The sequence below is a fragment of the Mustelus asterias genome, chromosome 3 (genome assembly GCF_964213995.1).
Source record: "Mustelus asterias chromosome 3, sMusAst1.hap1.1, whole genome shotgun sequence".
In the NCBI taxonomy this organism is placed as follows: domain Eukaryota; kingdom Metazoa; phylum Chordata; class Chondrichthyes; order Carcharhiniformes; family Triakidae; genus Mustelus; species Mustelus asterias.
This window is the reverse complement of record NC_135803.1, coordinates 72,348,016-72,372,140: the sequence shown is the minus strand read 5'-3', so window position 1 is coordinate 72,372,140 and position 24,125 is coordinate 72,348,016. Positions and strand designations below refer to the sequence as shown.

At 41.5% G+C, this 24,125-nt stretch overlaps 1 protein-coding gene across 1 annotated transcript in view; it reads right to left on the bottom strand.

Annotated features, from left to right (window-relative positions):
- Nucleotides 1-380: 380 nt before the first annotated feature.
- Nucleotides 381-24,125, bottom strand: part of LOC144484396 (allantoinase, mitochondrial) — a 31,310-nt gene continuing 7,565 nt past the window's right edge. The window contains exons 3-11 of the mRNA XM_078202920.1: nt 19,545-19,659; nt 12,085-12,231; nt 10,520-10,565; nt 8,966-9,059; nt 7,847-8,033; nt 4,379-4,517; nt 3,273-3,445; nt 3,155-3,187; nt 381-1,464 (exon numbers count right to left, since the gene is read on the bottom strand). Coding sequence (XP_078059046.1) covers nt 1,327-1,464; nt 3,155-3,187; nt 3,273-3,445; nt 4,379-4,517; nt 7,847-8,033; nt 8,966-9,059; nt 10,520-10,565; nt 12,085-12,231; nt 19,545-19,659 — 1,072 coding nt within the window. The 3' untranslated portion in view covers nt 381-1,326. The remainder of the gene's footprint in view (nt 1,465-3,154; nt 3,188-3,272; nt 3,446-4,378; nt 4,518-7,846; nt 8,034-8,965; nt 9,060-10,519; nt 10,566-12,084; nt 12,232-19,544; nt 19,660-24,125) is intronic.

The window sequence follows — 24,125 nt, the reverse complement described above, 5'->3', positions numbered from 1 at the left end:
CAATTGCTGGGGACCATACATGATCCTTGCTGGTGAGGACCTTCTCCAGCAAGGCCATTCAGTCTCCCACCCTTTCGAGGCTGATTATGTTGGCAGATCGGGGCTGGTAAGATCACAAGAGGTGAGAAACTGGGTACGAGCCAGGATACTCGCCCCTCACACATGATCTTAACGCCACGCCAACCGACCGAGTTTTTTCGTACAAAGGTTGTTTGATGTATGGATTGCAATAGTTGTAAACTGAGTTTCTAAGTCTGAGTCCTGAAAACTGAACTGTGCCAAGAAGTGATTGTATTAAATCATTTCAGGAAGTCATAGCATGATAGCAAGAGGAGAAATGATGGATATGATATTAGTCTCCAATTGGCACTCTGTTCGGTATTCTTTTCTATTCAAAGGTCAATCAACATGGTGTAAAGTCTGATGTCAATTTGCAATCAGCCTGTTCTGTGCTGCAGCACCTCAATTATGTTCAGACTGAGACTGCACCCATTAAACAAAAGGAGTAATTAGGTTATTGATTTGTATGGCACATTAACTACTGCTTGTGGTAGGTACTTTATCATGACACAGGCACGGGGTGTATTTTCTCTGCTGTGGTCCATCAGACAACCTCTGAGCTGCTACACGCTGACAGTTATCACTCAGTGTCCAAGACCTTTTCTGCATGAACTTTGATGTGAAATCTGTAGATGAGGAATTCCTGTTGCATATATTAATGTTGGATGATAAGCCATTAATCTTTTCCCAGAAAATAGTGGACCATTGCGGCAAACTTTTACTCGTGATGAATGATGATCTACTGACTTGCTTCAAGTGAGTTCTGGACCTGTTCCTGGCTGTGGTGGAGATTACCTTGTACATTAATTGAGGCTGGAATGGTCTCCTGGACTACTTTCAATTGCTTAATGGTCAAAGAGGAATTTTCCAGATGTATTTGACCTCTTCCCTTCCCCATTATTGGATTGGTTTTTTAAAATAACTTTCTTGAGTCTCACCGGAAATTATGTAGCTTCCAGGTAGAGTTAGAAGTATACAAGACATCACAGTTGTGTAGGACAAGCGGGCTGGACTCTGAGGACCTTTCTTACCCATTTTTTCATATGTTTGTGAATATAAACTCTTACATTTCAGTTGAGTAGTCAATCCATTTCTGGCATCATGTTAAAATAACATAAAGAAATGTCGTGCAAATCATGTTAAACATTGGTCCACTCAGCAGCAACTGGTTTGTATTTTCTAGATGCAGTGTACTAAAATTTACATAGGTTGTTTCTGATTAATGGATTACTGGGGAAAGAGCATAAAAGTGAATCTTGGTTTAGTTCATACTTGAGTAACGTCGACTAGGACATGTTCTCCCAGCGGTTTGTCAGAAAATTCTCCTTGTAGATAAACTATTTTGCCCCGGACAATAGTAGCAAAAACCTCTCCTTGAAGTCTACATCCAAGATACGGGGTCAACTGGAAAGGAAACAGGTTTAGTGTAATTTGTTTTCAAATAGACATTTTTGGGTAATTTTCTCTAGATGAGGGACTTCTGTGCTTGTAAATGAAACACTTTCCAATATTGGGCATGCAGGGACAGCATTAGTACTAGAGCGAGGAATTGGATCATATAAAATTCTTCAGAGGGCTTGACCTTTAGAGGTTAAGTGGCTATTTTAATGGTTAGAGGGTTTAGAACGAGGTATGCCAATCTCAGAATAAGGTGCCAGTCATTTAGGACTGAAAGGAAGAGCAAAGGTTGTACATCTTTGGAATCCTCAGCCGCAGTGGACTGTGAATGCCCAGTTATTGAGTAGATTCAAGACTCAAGTTTGAGACTTTTGAACTCTAAGGGAATTGACGAATATGGGGATAGGATGAGAAAGTAAAGTTGCTGGACGACCAGTTATGATCTTCTTTAATAGCAAACAGGCTTGAATGGCTGCATGGCCTACTCCTGCTCCTATCATATATATATATATATATATATATATATACAGCCATGGTTGGAGACTGAGTAAAGAGTTTACTCTGTCACCATGAAGTGGCTTAACTTCAAGCTTTTAAGCATCCCCTGAATAACAGCGCAAAATGAAGATTAGTTTTGCACCACTGGAAACCCAACTTTGACTAGTCGTGTGCAACCCTCGCAACCAACAGAGGGGATTAAGATCCTTGTTAGGGCTGCATTTGAACCAGGAAATCTGGTGAAAGGGCAAGCATTTAACTTTCTGCACAAACCAGTCCCATGCTTATTCGTATGTTTCAGTTGAGCTGGGAGGGTGGGGTTTGATGTGTTTTATTTTTGTATTTAATCTATTTTCTGTCAAATATCAATGTGTGTCCTAGGTACAGAAAGTGATCCTAATCTATCCATGAGTAAGTGTCTTTAGTACAGAAAGTGATCCTAATCTATCCACGAGTGAGTGTCCTTGGTACAGAAAGTGATCTATCCGTGAGTCAGTGTCCTAGGTACAGAAACTAATCCTAATCTTGCTCAGTGCTTTGCTGATGGTGAACAGGAATGAGCAGCCTGGGTGTTGATTTTATTCTGTTGGCGATGGGGGGAAAAGGCTGAGCATCTGCTTAGCAACACTGCATAGTTGGTGTTGTTGCAGGAATATGTAATGCGCCTGTTGTTACTTAGGATCAGCAGCCTGTGTCTGGCAGTTTGAAGATATCCTTTGATTTTTCTGAATCTTTTATACCTCCAAAGCCTCTGTCTCACCTTCAATAGCCCAACTGGTGCCAATCTTGTGACTGCTTTACACTTAATGCCCAACTAAGGCCAGTCCTGTGCCTGCTTTACACTCAACAGCCCAACTAGGGCTAGTCCTGACACTGACTCACATTCAACACCACAGCCAGTGTCAGTCCTGGGACAATCTGCTTTGACTTTGCAGCCTCATCTGCGAAGTTTTAGTCTGGCCATCTGTTCAATGCTCTATCTCACTGCACCAATTCTACCAGTTCTCGGAGCAGTGATTGATAGCTTTACTCAAAGAATGGGAGCACTTCTCCATGTGAAGAGGAGGTAGAGGGAGGGCCGAAGTTCTAACTCTGTACACAGCACTGATAGAGAATTATACAAGTCTAAAGCCATTGTGGCCTTCAGCCATAGGAATTCAAAGAAGATAAGCTTAAAGATTGTGATCAGGACACTTACTTTGTTTTTGTGTTGAATTAAGGTCTCTCTCACCTGCAAACAACAATATTCAGTTACTGAGATTATAGTCAGACACAGAAACATCCTCATGATGAAGGTGATGATGTTAGGAACCTACCTCAAACTCTCTGTCAGGATCCCATATCACAAGATCAGCATCCTTACCAGGAGCCAGAGAGCCTTTCCTGTTCTCAATCCCACACAGCTTGGCTGTGTTTTTACACATCAGGTTCACTGTGTCCTGCAGAGTGAATCCTCGCTGTCGCGCAGAGGTCCAGAACAGAGGAAGACCTTTTAAAAGAATGACATTGTCGAGACAGTGAGCTGATGACAGGCATTGGCCACCACAATACTTATACATAGACAATGCCTGCTCTTCAGGTCCTAACTGTCAATGCAGTTTCTGCTCTGTACCCTGGGGATGACTAATGACTTACCACTATCAATGGTTGACGGTGGTAAATAGCTCCTGAATGAAAATGAAGGATAAACTACCCTACTACACTATTTAGTACCACTTAAGTGGGTTCTACATTAGTTTAGCTTTAAGACTGAGGTGACAAATAAGGTGTATGATCATAGGCTCTGTGCAAATAGTACATGGTCTTTGACTACATGCCTATGACAATGTGTACACAGCACTTGTTTATGTTGACAGTAAATAGTCTACATACTAACAGTGCAGTCTTTTTTAATAATTTGAGTTAACTGTACACATGGTGCGTATATTAGGGAGAACTTGCACTGATAAAGGACATTTCACATGCCCAGAATGTGCCATAGTTCTTTACAACCTTCTTTACTTACAAAATATAGTTAGTGTTATATTGTCAATGATGGGTACATATAGGACAAGATTTCACACATCAGTAAGATAAAGGATCAGTTAATTTGCTTTAGTGGTGTTGGTTCAGGGATGCATGTCAGACAGGACATTAGGCAGACCTACCAACCTTTCATTGAATAGTGCCATGGGATCTGATGCAACAACTTGATTAGGCAAAGACAAAATACAACACCTAACCATTCTTCTGCTTTGAAGCGTGCAGCTAGATTATGAGCTCAAATCCCCAGAGTGGAATTTGAACTCTCAACCTTCTGCCACAGAGGCAATAGTGTTAACAACTGAAACAGTTATTCTGTCGATCTATTGACAGTAGGCCATCCATATGTCAACAGTGCATGTGTTACCTGTTTGAATTTGGCTGACACAAGCTGACTCACCAAACTGCAGAGAAGAAATCCCTCCCCATGCTTTAAGGAAGTCTCCAGCTTGTAGCAGTTTGAGGTCCGCAGTGCATGGTGAATGATCAGAGATCACCATGTCTATCATTCCAGCTTTCAATGCAGTCCATAGTTGTTCCTGCATGGAGACAGACAGTAACTAACAAACACCACAATCAGTTTGTAGGCCGGTGTAGATTAAAAATTATAGGGCATGCATAACATAACTTTATCTGGTGTCTTATTGCATCAACGTATCTCAAGATGGTTCATGCAAATAATTTTTGGAGTGTGATCACTTTCGGTAAGCAAGGTACGAACAATGACAAGTTGGTATTTTGGACAGTGATCTGTTGGACTATTTTCTGTTCAGTAACCTAGTAACAGCAGACTTGCCCTTTGGAATGAAAGTGAACATTGACAAAATCAAAGTGATGCATATCTCAAAATCACTTACAAATATTCATAGAGGAATTAGAAGAGGTGCAAGAATTCAAGCATTTTGGAAGCATAATAGCCACAGATAGAAGATGCAACAAAGAAATAACAGGAATAGCAATGGGAAGGCTATATTTGGTAAAAAGAGATGGCTACTAACTGAAAAGCTGAACAAACAACTTAAAAATGACTTGTGAAACATCTTGATTTGGAATTGTTTTGTATAAAAATGAGAGTTGGACTTTATGGAAGGGGACGATCAACCTACTAAATAGCTTTGAAATGTGGGTTTGGAGGAGAATGAGAAAGATCAGCTGGGCAGAAAAAGAAACAAATGATGAAAGTGAACAGACCAAGGAATATGTTGGAACATAATTTGGACAAGGCAGAGAACTGGATTGGACACTTTCTAAAGGGAAACGGACTTGTAAAATATGTTGTGGAGGAAAGATTTCAAAGAAAAAGGAAGAGAATATCAACGTTGGATGGCTTGAAAATTGGAGGAGGTTATTGGCAAATGAAAAGACTAACATAAGATAGATATAGAAAGACTGCTATGAGCCAAAGACCTGCTTTTTGGCAGAGCATACTTGGTGATGATGAATCTTGTTCTTCAAGAAGCCCTTTTATCAGTTTCACCATTTGACTTTTTTGGTTCCAGTTACATTAATCATCATCTGAAAGCAAACTTGGTTTTTAAACCTGCGGATTTTTGGAATATAAGAAATGGGAGCAAATGTAGGCCATACAGCCCTTTGAGCATGTCCCATTTTTGTATACGCTGATCTTGTATCTCAATTTTACATTCCATTGGATTCCCTTTGTGCCAAAAAATTTATCTATTTCAGTTGGTACTTGACTGAGCATCCACCCCGCTCTATGGTAGAGAATTCAAGCGATTCATAAACCTTTGAGTGAAGAAATTTCTCCTCATCTCAGCTTGAAATAGCCAACCCCTTATCCTGAGACTGTGTCCCTAGCTCAAGACTCTCCAGCCAGGTGAAAATGCCTCTCAGCATCTGAGAGGGGATTTACTTCCATTGTGGGAGTTGTGGAACCACGACACCTTCACGATTATCCTCATCACAGGTGCCCTGCAAGGCTGTGTCCTCATCCCCTTACTATATTCCTTAGACACTTGTGACTGTGTGGCCAAGTTCCGCACCAACTCAATTTTTAGGTTTGCTGACAACACCACCGTAGTGGGTCGGATCTCAAACGATGATGACATGGAATACAGGAATGAGATAATCTGGTGAAATGGTGTGACAACAATAATCTTTCCCTCCAATGTCAGTAAAAGGAAGGAGATAGTCATTGACTTCAGGAAGCGTAGTGGAGGACATACCCCTGTCTACATCAGGGATGAAGTGGAAATGGTTGAGAGCTTCAAGTTTCTAGATGTCCAGATCACCAACAACCTGTCCTGGTCCCTCCACGCTGATGCTATAGTTAAGAAAGCCCACCAATGCCTCTACTTTCTCAGGAGGCTAAGGAAATTTGGCATGTCAGCTACGACTCTCACCAACCTTTACAGATGCACCATAGAAAGCACCCTTTCTGGATGTATCTCAGCTTGGCATGGCTCCTGCTTTGACCAAGACTGCAAGAAACTAAAGGGTTGTGGACGTAGCCCAGTCCATCAAGTAACCCAGCCTCGCACTGCCTCGGAAAAGCAGCCAGCGTAATCAAAGACCCCACGCACCCCGGACATTCTCCCTTCCACCACCTTCCGTCGGGAAAAGAGTGCAAAAGTCTGAGATCACGTACCAATCGACTCAAGAACAGCTTCTTCCTTGCTGCCATCAGACTTTTGAATGGACCTACCTTATATTATGTTGATCTTTCTCTGTACTCTAGCTATGACTGTAACACTATATTTTGCACCCTCTCCTTCCCCCATGTACTCTATGAACGGTATGTTTTGTCTGTATCGCGTGCAAGAAATTCATCCACCCAATCCCTACGATACTTTTCACTGTATACCAAATCGTGGCAATAATAAATCAAATCAAGGACCATATTCAAGAATAAAAAAATAGGATCTGGACTGGTCTTGAGGCTAAAAGATAATCAGTTCAATCAGTGTCTGAGATGGAGAAGAGCCTAGCTGAACAGGACCTGATTTCAGCAACTCTGGGCCAGCACAGTGCTGGGAAACTCCCCGCCCCCTCGCCCTTTTGGTGCTATCGCTCCCAACTGGTGGAAATCAGCAGCAGCTCCTTATTGGTGAGAATCAGTTATTGCTCAGAACTGCATAAGGGATGACATATCCTCCTTGGGACTGGGTGTTGTGGTGATTTCTAGCAACAGATAGGATGCCTGAACTAAAACAATTCATCCACCCAATCCCTACAATAATCTCATAGTCCGAGGGAACCATCATTGCTGAATTTCGGCATGCACATCGTTGTATCAATTTGTGGACCACCAGGATACTGCCCAAGCTAATGGCAACTTTCACTATAAAAGAGATCCAACCCTGCCTACCCTCAGGAACCAGACCACCAGAACACAAGCAAGAACTAAACACGTGATCTCCCTTCATCCAGTCAGAATGTTGCACTTGATGGGATCCGGAGGCTGAGCAAGGTAAGCACATCTATAGTTTGCACGTGGGTTAGAATAAGAGATAGTACAGTGAGACTGGATTTTAATGGTGATATTTGGAACTTAACACGTGGTATTTGGAACTTACAGGAGGAGAGTTCCGAGGAGCTACAGATAAAACACAGAAAAGGGTTGTAATTATGAGAGTTGTTGGAAGAGATGTGCAGAAAAGTCAAGGTGACTTTAGCAGACACCATGTTTAATAGATGCTAATGCAATTCATCAAATCACAATTGATACATTTGGAGCTTTGGAAGACATTCAGGTTGAAAAGAGAAGCTGACTACCAGGGTCCATTTTGGGCTGAGGGAATTTAGCAAAATAAGAGCCCCTCGAAGATATTGTGGTTTGAATGACATCCGATCTTCATTCTGAAATCAATTTAAAAATGGACTTATTGATAAAATGTTGAATCCAAACCTGATTGTTTCTTGTCCTAATCGGAGGGCAGCACTTGTAGTGTGTGGCACCGTTTGGTATATCTTCGGCAGCCAGACAAAGGTAATGGTGAGTGGTCTCAACTGTCAGCATAGCTCCTGCTTTACGGGCTTCCTTTATAATGGGTAGAGCTTCCGCAGTGGAAAGGTGGACAATATGACAGTGAACTCTGAGACAGAGAAGAAAAGAAAGTGAATGCGACTGGATTGCTACTACTGAACTATCCATCCATTGATGAACCAAATCAGCTCAGAAAGGTACGTGCCCTTTGTGTCCTTTTGGAAACTTATAAACAGACACTGACTGTTCAGAGGGTTCTGGGTGCTGATGTGCATCAGAACAGAGTGGAGGATGCCTCACTCTTTCACATGGAATTGGGTGATGCTGCCTGTGGTTTAACAAACTGCTTAGCACCAGGATTTAAACACAGTCCAGGGATGATGCAGTCAGGCCTATCTCTTGCTTAAACCTGGTAAATACTGCAGATATGGCAATGAGTTAAAGGAATGGTATTGTGATCCCTCACCTTTGTGTATGAAGGATGATTTTGCTGCTGTTTGGGGGACTTTAACGGGCGGGAAGTACAGAGAGCATCCTTGGGCCTTTGCTTGGATTGATACAGCTGCAGTTTGATGTAGATTTTTCACTAATAGTCAAAATGAATGGGAAGTGTAATTAGCTCAACCAGTTGTGATCCCAGCACAAAATTGGGTAGAAATGAAGTTGGTTTATTTTAATCTGAAATCTCCTTGATACGAAAGAGTATTACTTGGAATACCCTCTCCAGTTGTTTTATATCTCCCAAAGCTCCCTTTTTGCTCACTGCCCAAATTAATTTCCATTTTTGTCCAGTGCCCCCTTTCCGCTTGTTTTATATCCACTGCCCCTTTTCCAGTTACCTTAATACTTTCCCCACTCCAGTTGTCTTATTCATTCATTTGCTGTTGATGCAACCTCCAGAGAATCTATTGGTCAGAAAACACTGCTGTCTCAGGAGAATCCTATACGTGAATTTTAATGGTTTGTGTCTGTTCCTGAGTATCTGAGAGGATTACCTTTCAGTGCAGCCTGGGCTTTCTCTGCAGTTGAATTATTCTTTACCTGTACTGGAGACAGAGTCTAATAACTGTTCGAATAGCTTCCAGCTCCATCTCATCGGGTCGGGTCACCAGAAATGTTGTGTAATCGCAGGGATCTGAGGAACCAGGGGACAGTCACGTGACACAAAATAAGAGAGATGGAGAAATAGAGAAACAGACGCAGAGAATGGGGAGAGAGGGGCAGAATCATGGAGCAAGAGCAGAAGAGGCACAGAGAGAGAGAAAACAACGGGGGTGGGGGGGGGGGGTGGAGAGGCAGAGGCACGGAAAGAGGAGCATTGATATAGTGGGCTAGAGGCAGTGAAATGGTGAGAGAAAAGGACTAAGAGCAAAGAGGGAGATAGAAACAGCTCGGGGAATATGACAGAGAAAAACAAAAGAAATGGAGAGAGGTGGAAACGGACGAGAGGCGCAAGAACTTTGAAGTTGCAATGATGGACTGAAGCAGAAACTGGTATCGGATATCTAATAGCACAATGTGTTTATAAAAGGCTAAAATCAAGAATTAACACTTATCAGCTAAGTAATTTGTCATAATGAAATGCTTAATTTAAAATTGATTGGCTGATCAATGGGAATGTCAGTGGGATGCATGCAGCTAGCCACAACTGGATGATTGTCAAAATAAGATAAGTATTTTTGAAGTTTTTTAACTTTGGCTTTCCAAAAGTTCCTGTCATAACCATTCTTTCAAAGGGCCTTTGTCTGTGACAGTAAAGGCTCTTGATCATGGTTGGTGACTGTAAAAGTTGCACATGGCCCATGTCGGTGTAGGTTGCACATGACTTGCCAATTTTTAAACTGAATGCTCCGGCCGATGAAGGCAAGCATGCCGTATGCCTTCTTGACTACCTTCTCCACCTGCGTTGCCATTTTCAGTGACCTATGTACTTGTACACCCAGATCCCTCTGCCTATCAATACTCTTAAGGGTTCTGCCATTTACTGTATATTTCCTATCTGCATTACACCTTCCAAAATGCATTGCCTCACATTTGTCCGGATTAAACTCCATCTGCCATCTCTCTGCCCAAGCCTCCAACTGATCTATATCCTGCTGTATCCTCTGATGGTCCACATCGCTATCCGCAAATCCACCAACCTTTGTGTCATCCACAAACTTACTAATCAAACCCCACGTATTACAAACAGCAAAGGTCCCAGCACTGATCCCTGAGGAACGCCACTAGTCACAGCCCTCCATTCAGAAACGCACTCTTCCACTGCTACCCATTGTCTTCTATATCCACCTTGCCAGCTCACCTCTAATCCCATGCAACTTCGCCTTCACCACCTTGACCAATATCGGATCAGAAAATGGGACTTCTGAATATGCAGCAAGTTGAGCATTGTTACCACAGTGCCAAGCTGACATTTACAGATGTTTTTCCAGCAAGTAATTGTGTGGAAATATCCCTCTTAAAATAATACATGTTCAAAACAGGCCAACAATTGGAATCCAAATGGATATCCATGATATTAAATTTACAAGGTATATTTGATACCTTGGATCTTGCATAACTATTTTTCATCACTCTTTTGTTTCTTATACTTACTGTTTAGTAAAGGGTTCACATGCTCCAGTTCTCTCTCTGCATGGAACTGAAAAAGCAATACATATTCTGTTAGCTGTTTCATGCATGAAGTGCAATGTCACCACATGGACAACATTCCACTTTGTTTTCCCCAATCTTGTGTATTTTCACACAAACTGCAGAGTAAATCTCTCTTTACATTGTTCAATCAACCCTCCCAGGTCCAGTACAACATGGGTTAATTGGGTTAGATGAATTGTTTTCTTACTGTTCCATCAAACACCCCCAGATCAGATACAGCACTGATGGAATTTGTGAGAGATTGTAGTAAGATTGGTTTCGAGCACGTCCTTTCTAGAATGCTCAGGTTAGGAGCTGAATCTTATTTTACATTGAATAACATGATGCCTATTTCCTACAATCTGGGGAAATAAAGAACAAAGTGTGTTTGTGTGTGAAGGGAGTTTCCCACTGTGTTGTACACTGTGTGTTTCTTAAGAATAATCACCTTTGAAGTACATTGTCCTGTTGTATTGGAAATCCAGCAGTCAGTTTAAACATTTTAAAATCCCAAACGCAGTACTGAAATGGGTGACTATTTAATCAGCTCTTGGATGAGAGATTGACCAAGGCATGCATTGAAATAGACAGATAAAGCCAGCTTTAATAACTCAACCAAAGGACTGAGTACTACACTGGAATGCCAGCCTGGATTATATGGTCCACCTGAAGTTCCAGCCTACAAGCTTCTGATCCAGAGGTAAGAGTGCTGTTTGATCCAAGCTCAGACCATTTCCTGGTACTATACACAACTCAGGCTCAGGGTATAAGGTGGGAGCTTACAGCAGTGTGATTCAGAATGGAGCAGCTGGCAACATTTTGCACGTGTGTGCCTGATGTCTGTGATCTTGAACAAACCTGATGGGCAGCAAATCCCGGATACGGTGTTCAACTAGCAGTAATGAGAATGCAAACCTCTGAATTCACGGAAGGGTTCACATTCTTTTTGGGGCAGCACGGTGGCAAACACTGTAGGAATTCTGATTCTTGGCTTTGTGCTTCTGCATTAAGTCTGTCTATCCAGAGGGCTCACTGTACGTCAGACTGAACTTCACACTGGATCAGCTTATCCAGAGGGCTGGCTCACTATATGTAGGATAGAACCTCAGCACTGGGTCTGAAGATCCAAATGGTTTCTATTTGTAGGGCTATATTTCATTTTGGATCTGTCTATCCAGAGAATCTCATATATATTGGACTATACTTCAACTCTGGATCTGTCTATTCGGAGGTTTCCTGTATATTAGCTTCTCCATTTTAGTCTTGCACCTATCTGTCTGGAAAGCTCACCCTATGTCAACCTAATGCTTTAGTACCAGATTTGGCTATTTCTGAACTGTCTCTGTTCCATGTGCATGGTTGCAATGAGTTACCAATCAACCAGTTTAATCAAAAACAGATTACATGAACCTTGACCTGTATTGTTTTGAGTTGAGATAGGGTAGCAGTGTGTGTATATTTAACTATTATGACAGATAGAAAGGGAGAGATGGAGATAAAGTGAGATAGAGAGGTTGCGTATTTACCAGTAACACTCGACCTGTACCCTGCAGTTGAACCAGGGCTTGCCGCAGATCTGTCTCAGTAACATGAGGGAATTCATCCACTCCACTGTGAATGAGGAAGCATTTGAATCCCGGGACTCCAGCTGCAATCATGGGGCGTAGTGCAGACTTGGAATAAAGCAGAGGGATTAACTTTTGCAGCAGTGTGTTCAAAGTTACTTGATTGGTGCCAGACTTGACCCTCAGTTTAAACTTTACACTTGACTCATTCCGATTTCTTCATTTTGTTTTGCTAGTGAAATTGAGCCCATCTATTTAAGTTACAGTCAGGTTACTTAAAGGCCAGAATATGCTAGGTTGGATTACTGGCACTGACAATTCTCCCACCATGATGGTGAACATTCACATTTAAATCAGGGTTAAAACAGGAGTCAGGTGTTGGACAAGAGACTTTGGAAATTCCTCAACTGCAGAATTGGGTGCCAAAGTCCTGAAACTGTGGGATCAGAAACTACCACCCCTCCCATCCAGTCCCACTCTCCTCTAACCACAATCTTCAAGCGCCACTCAGGGTCTCACTTAAAGGAAAACGGATCAGGGATGTGGGAACTCCGATCCATGCACCCGGTTTTGAACAGCTGGTAGATTGGGAATGGTGCACACTTGGTGTGGAGAGCTCCAGACTGGTGTCTGTCACCTGTAGTCCTGTTGGAAGAGATTTCCCCAGGGGCAGAAGATCTGGCAATCTTGATGCTTGGAAGTTAATTTCTCACCATTGTTGTGAAGTTGGGTGGAGTAATTATAGATTGGGAGGTAGGAAGTTAAATTTTGGTGTTTGTAAAATTGTAAAAGCATTGCAGGTGCTGCTTTTTCTGTGCTTAGAAATTTAAAATGCAAGTACATAGAGAGCCCAAATGAAACATTTGTATTGAAAGGCCAAGCAGCAGTTTTTATTAAGACTTGGTTTTTAAATTTAGCCAATCAATTTGAATCAGGCACTTAGATACCAAAAAACTATTAAATTTAAATCTGTTGGTTTTGACAACCTAGAACTAATCCTATTGTGGAAAATATTGATATGTCAGCATGGGTATAAAAGTGGGGAGAGCAACTGCCATCTACCAGAGCCAACAGCTTTCAGCTCTCAACTCTAGAGAGAAAGAGAATCACTCGCTCTCATAGCTTCATCTATGTCTTAGAGAACGCACCATCTAGATAGCAAAGGTGCTAAAGAAGAAAAGTTCCAGATAGAAGAATCAACAGAGAAGGCCCAGAATATTCCGGAAGACAGAAAACCTGATTGTAATTTAGAGAGTGACTAAATTCTATTTTGTTAATGAGTGGGAGTTGTATTTTTTTGAACAGTATTAGAATCTTGTTTTATTCGGGAATAGTTAATAGGAATTTATTCGGTTTGTTAATGGTTTAGTTAACCTGTTCACTGTTAGTTAGATAAATAAATGTTTACATGTTGATTTTAGAGTGAGTGTCAGGGATTTATTTTGTATTTAACCACCAGAAGTTGCTGAAGAGCAGGTTGCAGCACTTCACAAACACTTTTTACAGATTATGGGGCGAGGTGTTTTGCTGTTAGTTCTCAGAGAGGGGGTGAGGGGGTCCACCTCTGCTTTATAAGAGATTGAGGGCTTTGGTCCGGAATTTGAACAGTCCTAGATCTTTAAATCAACCTTAAGTGAGAATTGGAAAATCTGTTTAATTTCGGTTGCTTGTTGTCGGTTAAATCAAAATTGGGGAAATGGCTTTTAATCTTGCCAAACAGGTTCTGGGCCAAAGATCCTTCCCAAATTTGCCAAGAAAGATAGAAAAAGATGACACTTGTAGAATTAGCAAACAGGCTAAAATTGGGTTTAACCAAGTATGATAAGAAGGCTGAAATTGTAACGGAGTTAGCCAAGCATTTAGATATATCAGAGAAACAGTCAAGTGCAGTGGAGTTAGAAAAACTTAAATTGCAAATGCGACAATTGGAGTTAGAAAGTGAACTTAAAAGGCTGGAGTCAAAAGAAAGGGGAAAGGAGAGGGAAAGAATGTTTGAATTGGACAAGATGAAGTTGGAACTTGAAGCAAAAAGACTTAAAATGACAGAAGTAAAAGTGCAAGATAGATGTGATGATTAGCAAATGCATCTTTGAGTCCAAAGATGTGCGGGTTAGGTTGATTGGCCAGGTTAAAAAAATTGCCCCTTAGAGTCCTGAGATGCGTAGGTTAGTGGGATTAGCGGGTAAAATATGTGGGGGTAGGGCCTGGGTGGGATTGTGGTCGGTGCAGACTCGATGGGCCGAATGGCCTCCTTCTGCACTGTAGGGTTTCTATGATTTCTATGATCATAACCGTCTGCCTGGTAAAGATATATGCAAATATGTCCAAACATTACCAAAATTTGATGAAAGCGATGCAGAAGCCTTTTTCATTTCCTTTGAGAAATTGGCTACACAGATGAACTAGCCAGAGGATGTGTGGGTAATGTTAATTCAGACCAAGTTGGTAGGTAGGGCTACTGAGGTGTTGGCAGCAATGTCAGAGGAGGTGTCAGGAGAATATGAAGAAGTAAAAAAGGTGATTTTGAGTGCCTATGAATTGGTACCAGAAGCGTATAGACAACGGTTCAGAAATGTAAGAAAGGAATCAGGTCAGACTGTATTGAGTTTGAAAGAATTAAACAGAGAAACTTCGGTAGATGGTTGAGAGCATTAAAGATAGAAAAAACATATGAGGCTCTTCGAGCTATTCTGCTGGACGAGTTCAAAAACTCACATTCAGAAGTGATAACTCATGTTGTGGAACAGAAAGTTAAAACAGTGAGAAGAGCTGCAGAGATGGCAGATGAATACGCATTAGTGCATAAATGGAAATCTAGCTTCCGACAGCAATTTCATTCCGCGAGGGATAGAAATTGGGAAATAAGGAGATCCTTCAATGAAAAACAAAAAGTAGATCACACTGAGAACAGTTGACCACATGTGAAAAAAGAAACCCAAGAGGATGGAAAAGAGGTGAAAGACCTCGGGTGTTTTCACTGTAATGAGGTGTGGGACACAAAGTCACAGTGCTGGTGGCTTAAGAAAGGCACTAGGAAAAAGGATGTGGTAAAAGAGGTTCAACCAATGGGATTAGTTAAGGCAGTGAAGGAAATCCCGAGAGGAGTCGAGGAGCTGAAGCAGAGTGCACAGCCTAGGCACAAGCTGGATAGTAAGATAGTGCCTGATCTTTTCAAAGACTTCACCTATGTGGGTAAGATTTACTCGGGTAGAACGGGGGGAGTAGGTAAAGAAATGAAAATATTGAGAGATACGGGAGCTAGTCTGTCTCTAATATTAAGAGATGAAAATATTTGCACTCCTTCTGAAATATTGCCCGAGAGAGTGGTAATCTGTGGAATAAATGGAGAGAGGAATAGTGTTCCCCAGTGTAAGACGAGGCTAGAAAGTCCAATCAAGACTGGGGAAGTGATAGTGGGAGTGATGGAAAACTTGGTTATTCCACGAATACAGTTTATTCTTGGAAACGATATAGCTGGATCACAGGTGATGCCCATTGTAGTGGAAAAGCCAAAAGAAAACCGGGGAACTGAGGAGTTAAAAGAAAAATACCCTGGAATTTTTCCGGACTGTGTGGTAACAAGATCCCACAGCCATAAATTAAAACAGAAAGGGAGAAAGGATCAGGCAGAGGTGTTTAGTTCTGAAAGATTAATGGAGTTACAACAAAAAGATGAGACGATAAAGGGTTCATATCATAAAGCCTGTTTGGAAAAGGAATCAGAGTGTATTCCAAACTATTACCTTAAGGATAAAGGCTTAAGGTGGAAATGGAGACCTTGGCATGTTAGTGCAGATGAGAAATGGGCGGAAGTTCACCAGATTGTGTTGCTGGTAGAATACAGACAGGAAGTATTGCGGGTAGCGCACAAATTACCTGTAGGAGGTCATCTAGGAGTGAGGAAGACTCAGGCTAAGATACAGAAGCATTTTTATTGGCCTGGGTTCCATAAAGATGTGGTTGAATTTTGCCGTACCTGTCATGTGTCAGATGGTAGGAAAGCCACAGGCAGTGCCTTTGATGCCAATACCCACATTTGAAGAATCTTTTACATGGGTTATAATTGATTATGTAGGTCTCCTCCTTAAAACCAAAAGAAGGAACCAATATTTGCTAACCGTAATGGATGTGTCTACCAGGGTTCCAGAGGCAATTCTATTACGGAATGTCAAGGCAAAAAAGATTGCGGAGGAGCTTCCTTTCTTTATCCGCTATGGATTTCCCAGGGAGATTCAGTCCGACCAAGGGTCCAATTGTACTGCCAAATTATTTAAGGAGGTCAAGGATAGTTTAGGCATTAAGACACTTTATGTTGAGTGCGTACCATCTTGAATCCCAGGGAGCATTGGAAAGGTGGCATCGGACCCTAAAGACCATGTTGAGGGCTTATTGCCAGGATTACCCAAATGATTGGGATAAAGGTATCCCATTTATATTATTTGCTGTTCAAGATGCTCCAAATGAATCGACTTAGTTTACTCCATTTGAATTGATATTCGGACACAAAGTAAGAGGGCCTTTAAAATTAATTATGAAAAAGTTGGTAGGTCCGAAGTCAGAGATCTTTCAGCTGGATTATGTATCTGAGGTGAGAGAAAGATTAAACAGAGTAGCTAAATTGACTAGACAACATTTGAAGGTGGCACAGCACTGAATGAAGCAAGAAGCAGATAAGAATCTAAAATTCATAAGTTTGCCCGTGGGGATAAAGTATTGGCGCTATTAACAGTGATAGGAGATCCCTTCAAAGTAAGGTTTAGTGGTCCCTATCAGATTGAGAAGAAGTTAAGTCAGGTGAATTATCTAATAAAGATGCCAGATGGGAAAAAAAATTATAGAGTATGTCATGTGAACATGCTGAAACAGTACTGTGACAGGGAAAGGGAACCAGAGAAATGATATTAGTTACTGCCACTCAGAATGAGGAGTCAAATACAGATGATTTGAATTTTGATGGGTTTCCGAATAAATTGAATAATGACGAAATCCTTAAGGAATGGAATAGGGCAGTGAGCTATCTGTCCTCGGAACAGGGAACTAATTGAAAGACTTGTTACAGTGCTATGAGGACCTATGTAGAAATAGAATGGGGAGGACTAATGCCATAGTACATGAGGTTGACGTAGGGAATGCTGTTCCGATAAAACAACACCTCTACCGGCTTAATCCTCTCAAAGCAGTGCGGGTTCAGAAGGAAGTAGAAGTGATGCTACAAGAAGACATCATAAAGCCGAGTCAAAGTGAATGGAGTTCGCCGATCGTGTTGGTTCCCAAACCTCGACGATTCTGCATAGATTATCGGAAGGTCAATGCCATGACTAAATCTGACTCGGACCCAATTCCAAAGCTGGAGGATTGTGTGGAAAGAGTAGGACAAGTTGGACTTACCTTGGAGTTACTGGCAAGTATCTTTGTCAGAGAGAGCAAAAGAAGTTTCTGCTTTTGTAACCCCAAATGGGCTACATCAATTTAAAGTAATGCCCTTTGCGATGAAAAACACACTAGTCACTTTTCAAAGGCTTACGAATAGAGTTGTTGCAGGATTGACTAATTGTGCTGTCTACGTAGATGACTTGGTGATCTTTAACCATTTATGGAAAGATCACATGGAGCATTTGGCAGAGCTTTTCAAGAGACTATGGAAAAGCTGGTCATTAACTTGGCAAAAACAGAATTTGAGAATGCGGAAGTGACGTTATTAGACACAACATTGGATACGGACGGATGACACCGAGAAACGTGAAGACAAAGGCCATCGAGGAATTTCCAAAACCATCCTCGAAGAAGGAACTGCAGATTTTTGGGATTGAGCAGATTCTACAGAAAATTTGTATCAAACTTTAGTAGCATAGTGGCACCATTGACGGATTTGTTAAAAAAAACCACACCAAATCTTGGTGGACAGAAAAATGCTAGGAGGCATTTGAGAATTTAGAAGCAGTGTTAACTACTGCACCCGTTTTGGCCATGCCAAATTTTTTTGAAACCTTTCAAAGTCGCCATTGACATGAGCAATGTAGATGTTGGGGCTGTGTTGTTACAGGAGGATGATAGTGGAATTGAAAGACCACAATCGGTTATTTTTCAAAAAAACTCAATATCCACCAGAAAAAATATTTAACAATTGAAAAAGAGTTCTTAAGTTTGGTAATGGCCTTCCAACATTTTAATGTTTATGTTGCAAACAATGCATCAGAGATGATTGTGTATTTGGATCACAATCCTTTGACATTTCTGGTAAGATACAAGGACAAAAACACCAGATTATTTCATTGGAATCTCATGTTACAAGCGTTTAATTTACAGATTGTACATGTTGCGGGTTGTGAAAATATTGCGGATGCTCTATCGTGAGTTCAAAAGAAAAATGTTTATTAGATAGAAATGGTAGTGTTCAATGTTATATACAAATAGGATTAGTATAAAATGTTAAACTCTAGATTAGTGAGCAATGAAACTAGTAATAGAATGAAGTTAAGGTTTTTTAAAAAAAGAAGCCATCTTTTCATAATGGTTCATTTTTTTCTTAAGGGGGAGGTGTTGCGAAGTTGGGTAGAGTAATTGTTGAGTGGGAGGTAGGAAGTTAGAATTTGGTGTTTGTAAAATTGTAAAAGTATTGCATGGTCCTGTTAAAAGGTGCTGCTTTTTCTGTACTTAGAAATTTAAAATGCAAGTACATAAAGAGCCCAAACTGAAACATTTGTATTGAAAGGCCAAGCAGCAGTTTTTAACCAAGACAACCGGCTTTTGAATTTAGCCAATCAATTTGAATCAGGCAGTTAGATACCAAAAACTTATTAAATTTAAATCAATGGTTTTGACAACTTAGAACCAATCCTATTGTGGGAAATATTGATATGTCATCATGGGTATAAATGTAGGAGGAAGTGGGACAAAGAGGGGAGAGCAACTGCCACATGCCAGAGCCAACACCTCTCAGCTGTCAACTATCGAGAGAAAGAGAATCACTGGCTCTCATAGCTTCATCTATGCCTTAGAGAAAGCATCATCTAGATAGCAAAGGTACCAAAGAAGAAAGTTGTTCCGGACAGAAGAATCAACAGAGAAGGCCCAGAATATTCCGGAAGCCACAAAACCTGGTTGTAATTTAGAGAATGACTAAATTCTATTTTGTTAATAAGTGGGAATTGTATTTATTTGAACAGCATACCATTGGAATCTTGTTTTGTTCAGGAATAGTTAATAGAAGGAATTTATTCAGTTTGTTAATGGTTCAGTTAACCTGTTCACTGAAAACTAGTGTTACAGAACGCACTCGTAGTGACTGAGTTCTCAACGTACACATTAGCAACAAATTAAACATGCAAATTCCATTTAGCATCTGATCCTTCTGAACCTGAGTGACCCATAGATATTTGATCTATTCATAGACAAGGTTTGATAATTTTTCGAATATTCACCTGGTTGCCTGGGACAACGCCTCCCCAAAATGCAACATCAACAAAGCACTTGTTCTTGGCAACATGCAGTTTAGTTTGGAGGTTTTCTAATGTCGTCGTTGGAGGAATGCTGTTCCTGCCCAATGGGAAAACACAGAAACACCTGTCAGTTATTCAGAATACAGTCACAGCTCAGTAAACGGGTAGGGACATCAGTTTACATCAAGAATGTGATGTAGTGGTTGCATTACTGATTTGGATATCAGTTTAGCTCCATTGGCTGCATAGTTGGTTTGTGATGCAGAGCGACACCGAAGGCATGGGTTCAGTTCCTGTACTGGCTGAGGACATTCGTGAAGGCCACTTGCCCATCGCCTGAGGTGTGGTGATCTTCAAGTTAAAATCACCACCAGTCAGCTCTCTCCCTCAAAGGGAACAGCAGCCTATAGTCATCTGGGGCTATGGCAACTTTACTTTTGCTGGCCTTGTAATCCAGAAATCTAGACTAGTAATTTGAGATACGAGTTAAAATTCCACCAATAAACCAAATTGGTTTATATTTAAACTAATTTATATTGGTTTAAATATAAACCAATTTATATTTGGATTCAATATAAAAGTAACAATTCACAATAAGAACATAAGAACATAAGAAATAGGAGCAGGAGTAGGCCATCTAGCCCCTCGAGCCTGCCCCGCCATTCAATAAGATCATGGCTGATCTGAAGTGGATCAGTTCCACTTACCCGCCTGATCCCTATAACCCCTAATTCCCTTACCGATCAGGAATCCATCTATCCGTGATTTAAACATATTCAACGAGGTAGCCTCCACCACTTCAGTGGGCAGAGAATTCCAGAGATTCACCACTCTCTGAGAGAAGAAGTTCCTCCTCAACTCTGTCCTAAACCGACCCCCCTTTATTTTGAGGCTGTGCCCTCTAGTTCTAGTTTCCTTTCTAAGTGGAAAGAATCTCTCCACCTCACCCTATCCAGCCCCTTCGTTATCTTATAGGTCTCTATAAGATCCCCCCTCAGCCTTCTAAATTCCAACGAGTACAAACCCAATCTGCTCAGTCTCTCCTCATAATCAACACCCCTCATCTCTGGTATCAACCTGGTGAACCTTCTCTGCACTCCCTCCAAGGCCAATATATCCTTCCGCAATCTGCAGTAAAAAAAACTAGTATCAGTAATGATGACTATTGAGTTACTGGTTGTCAAAATCCCAGCCACTTCAGTAATTTCATGAGGAAAGGAAAACTGCCGTCCTTGCCTGGTATGGCAATGTGTAACTCCAGATCCAATGCTTTGAACTGCTTTCCAACATGGGCCAGCAAGCCACCAGATTGTATCAAACTGCTGCAAAGAATTAAAGTAAGAATAAAACTGGACAGACCTGCTGTAATTCAATCCAGGCATTTAATTTGGATTTAACAGAAGCATACCCACCCAGTCAACCCTGTGCAATCCTCCTCAATAACGTCTAGGGACTTGTGTCAGTACTGAGAGAGCTGCCCCACAGTGTTGTCAAGCAACAGTCTGATGTAGATACATTCACTGAATCATTCTTTGCAGCCAATGTCCCAGAATCCTCCCTCACCATTCCTGGCAATGTCCCATCCCACTGGTTATGAATGTTTCATTACTGAATATATTGAAGGCTGGGATATAATCAGAATTTTGGTCTCTCAGGGATTCAAGGGATCTGGGTAGTGGGCAGGAAAGTGGATTTAATGCCCTGATCGGCCATCTTTGTATTGAATAATGGAGCAGGCTCAATGGGCTGCATGGTCTACCCCTGCTCTGATTTCTTACATTCTTATTCTCTCGCAAACACACAACCTCTGCCACCTAGACATGGGCAGCTGGCACATAGAAACGCCATCACCTGAAAATTCCCCTCCATCATCCTGACTTAGACATATATCCATTGTTGTGGATTTTTTTCAGAGACTATTTGCCAAAACTTCAGCTAATACAAAGACTCGTGAAGTCAGTATCCTGGTTAAAGACACATCTTTATTTGACTGACGATTGCTGGGGGAGATAGCATTGGGCAGTCAAACACCTCTCTGAAGAGGTGCTGAGCATTCCAATACCACTCTTAAGTTACAATACATCAGACAGAACAATTATACATTTTCATGTTTGCTTTTCCTGGCTTCCCATTAGTTATGAACCAGTCGTCATTAGTACAAATCAAATTGATCTTAGTTGACCTTAGCCAATTACATTCCAACCTCTGACATCATGGGATTTCATTGGTCTGTAGAATCCGGATGCTGCTGCTTCCCCCTGTCGCTTAGCAACCCCTGATGCATAGCTATAGAGTTCAAAGGTGCTGTCCTCACCAACTCTCAATTGCGTCAATGGTCGAGTCAGACAGTTGCTATTCCCATGTCTGAGAAGCATTGTCTTATCAGCACAAATTGAGCAGCTTTATTCATAATCTTGCTTTGGGAACCCATACTGTCCGTAACTTATGCTGATAAAAACATACACATTCTGTGGTTTCATTGTTCCAAAGAATGTGGTTCGTCTCACTCAGTCTTCATCCCATCATGCTCTGGAGCATCCTGCCTTTGGCTAAAGTGTACAGATTACTTTAAAAATAAATTTTAAAAATCCAAAATGCATGTTTAAATCAGAAATGCTTGTTCAAATCTCTTATTTGTTTAAATCTCTTATTGTGATTATATGTGTCTTTATGCAGACAGTGCTCCTGTTAGTCTAAGTCTGATCTGGAGTCATTTCACTTAGTGCTAGTAGTTTTGTTAGTGTCTTAATTCCCTGATTATTTGAAATTTCTCTAACCTCCATCATCATCACTGGGTCAAAATTGTGCAACACCCTCCCTAACGGCACTGTGGAAGAACCTTCACCCCATGAGGTGAAGGTTCTTCTACAGTGCCGTTAGGGAGGTTGCCGTTTGGCAGGAAGAGATGGTGACCCACCTCCTCCAGGGTAATTAGGGATGAGCAGTACATGTTGACCCTACCGGTGACATTTCATAAATCCTTTCAGAGAGTTACAGGTCACTGGAGAGAAGGGGACTTGGTGTTGCTTAGACCAGTTAATTATTAATATAGTCACAGATCATAGGACAGTCAGGGGGCTGGGCACTATATACATCGGTTACTGATGGAAAAAATATGGACTTTTTAAAATTGAGAAAACTAAATGAACAGCTAGGCCATAGATTGCAGGTTGTTACCATGCAGACAGACAGCACTTTCTTATCCTGTCTGTGCCTGCGTATTTATTGATGGAAGCAGTAATCAGGACTTATTACTTTGTGTCACTATGTGGCACTGTTGGTACATCATTTAGATTGTAACATCTGAATCAAAACTGGTTAAAGCTCCATAAACTGAAGGGAGAGTAAGCACTGTTTATTTAACTGTGCATAGTGGATCGCCTGGTACAGCAAGTCCATGGACGTTGCCGGGGTGTGATAGTTTTAGGGGGACAATGGTAATGGAAGTGCACCCTATTGGAGGGAACTTTGAAAGAAAACAGAGATTTATTCTTGAAAGATTTGATTTTAGGCTGTTAATTTATTGGCCTATACATATATTAATAATTGTGCTTTTCTATGACAAACTCCTCATAGACAAATATGTACATGAACAGGATAGGAGGACAACAGCACATATCTAACACACTTGCGCACTATTAAAGTTAAGACACAAATCTACACACTGCTTTGGGAGTTTTTTGTAACTCATTCACAGGGTGTAGGAGTCACTGGCTAGGCCAACATTTATTGCAGTAAGAAGTCTCACAACACCAGGTTAAAGTCCAACAGGTTTATTTGGTAGCACAAGCCACCAAATGTGGTGTGTTGGACTTTAACCTGGTGTTGTGAGACTTACTGTGTTTACCCCAGTCCAACGTCGGCATCTCCACATCACAACATTTATTACCCATCCCTAATTCCCTTGAGAAGGTGGTGGTGAGCCGCTGCCTTGAACTGGTGCAGAGCATGTGATGTAGATGCACCCACTGAGCAGTGTTTTTATTCATGGGTGTCGTTGGTCGGCCAGCATTTATTGCCCATCCTTAGATGCTCTTGAGAAGGTGATGGTGAGCTGCCTTCTTGAATCGCTGCAGTCTATGTACTGTGGGTTGACCCACAATGCCATTAGGGAGGGAATTCCAGGATTTTGACCCAGTGACTGCGAAGAAACAACAACATATTTCCAAGTCAGGATGGTGAGTGGCTTGGAGGGGAGCTTGCAGGTGGTGGTGTTCCAATGTATCTACTGCCCTTGTCCTTCTAGATGGAAGTGGTTGTGGGTTTGGAAGATGTTATCTAAGGATCGTTAGTGAATTGCTGCAGTGCATCTTGTAGATGGTACGCACTGCTGCTACTGAGTGTTGGTGGTGGAAGGAGTGGATGTTTGTAGATGTGGTGCCAATCAAGCAGGCTGCTTTGTCCTGGATGGTGTCAAGCTTCTTGAGTGTTATTGGAGCTGCACCTATCCAGGCAAGTGGGGAGTATTCCATCACACTCCTGACTTGTGCCTTGTAGATGGTGGCTAGGCTTTGAGGAGTCAAGAGGTGAGTTACTCACCGGAGTATTCCTAACCTCTGACCT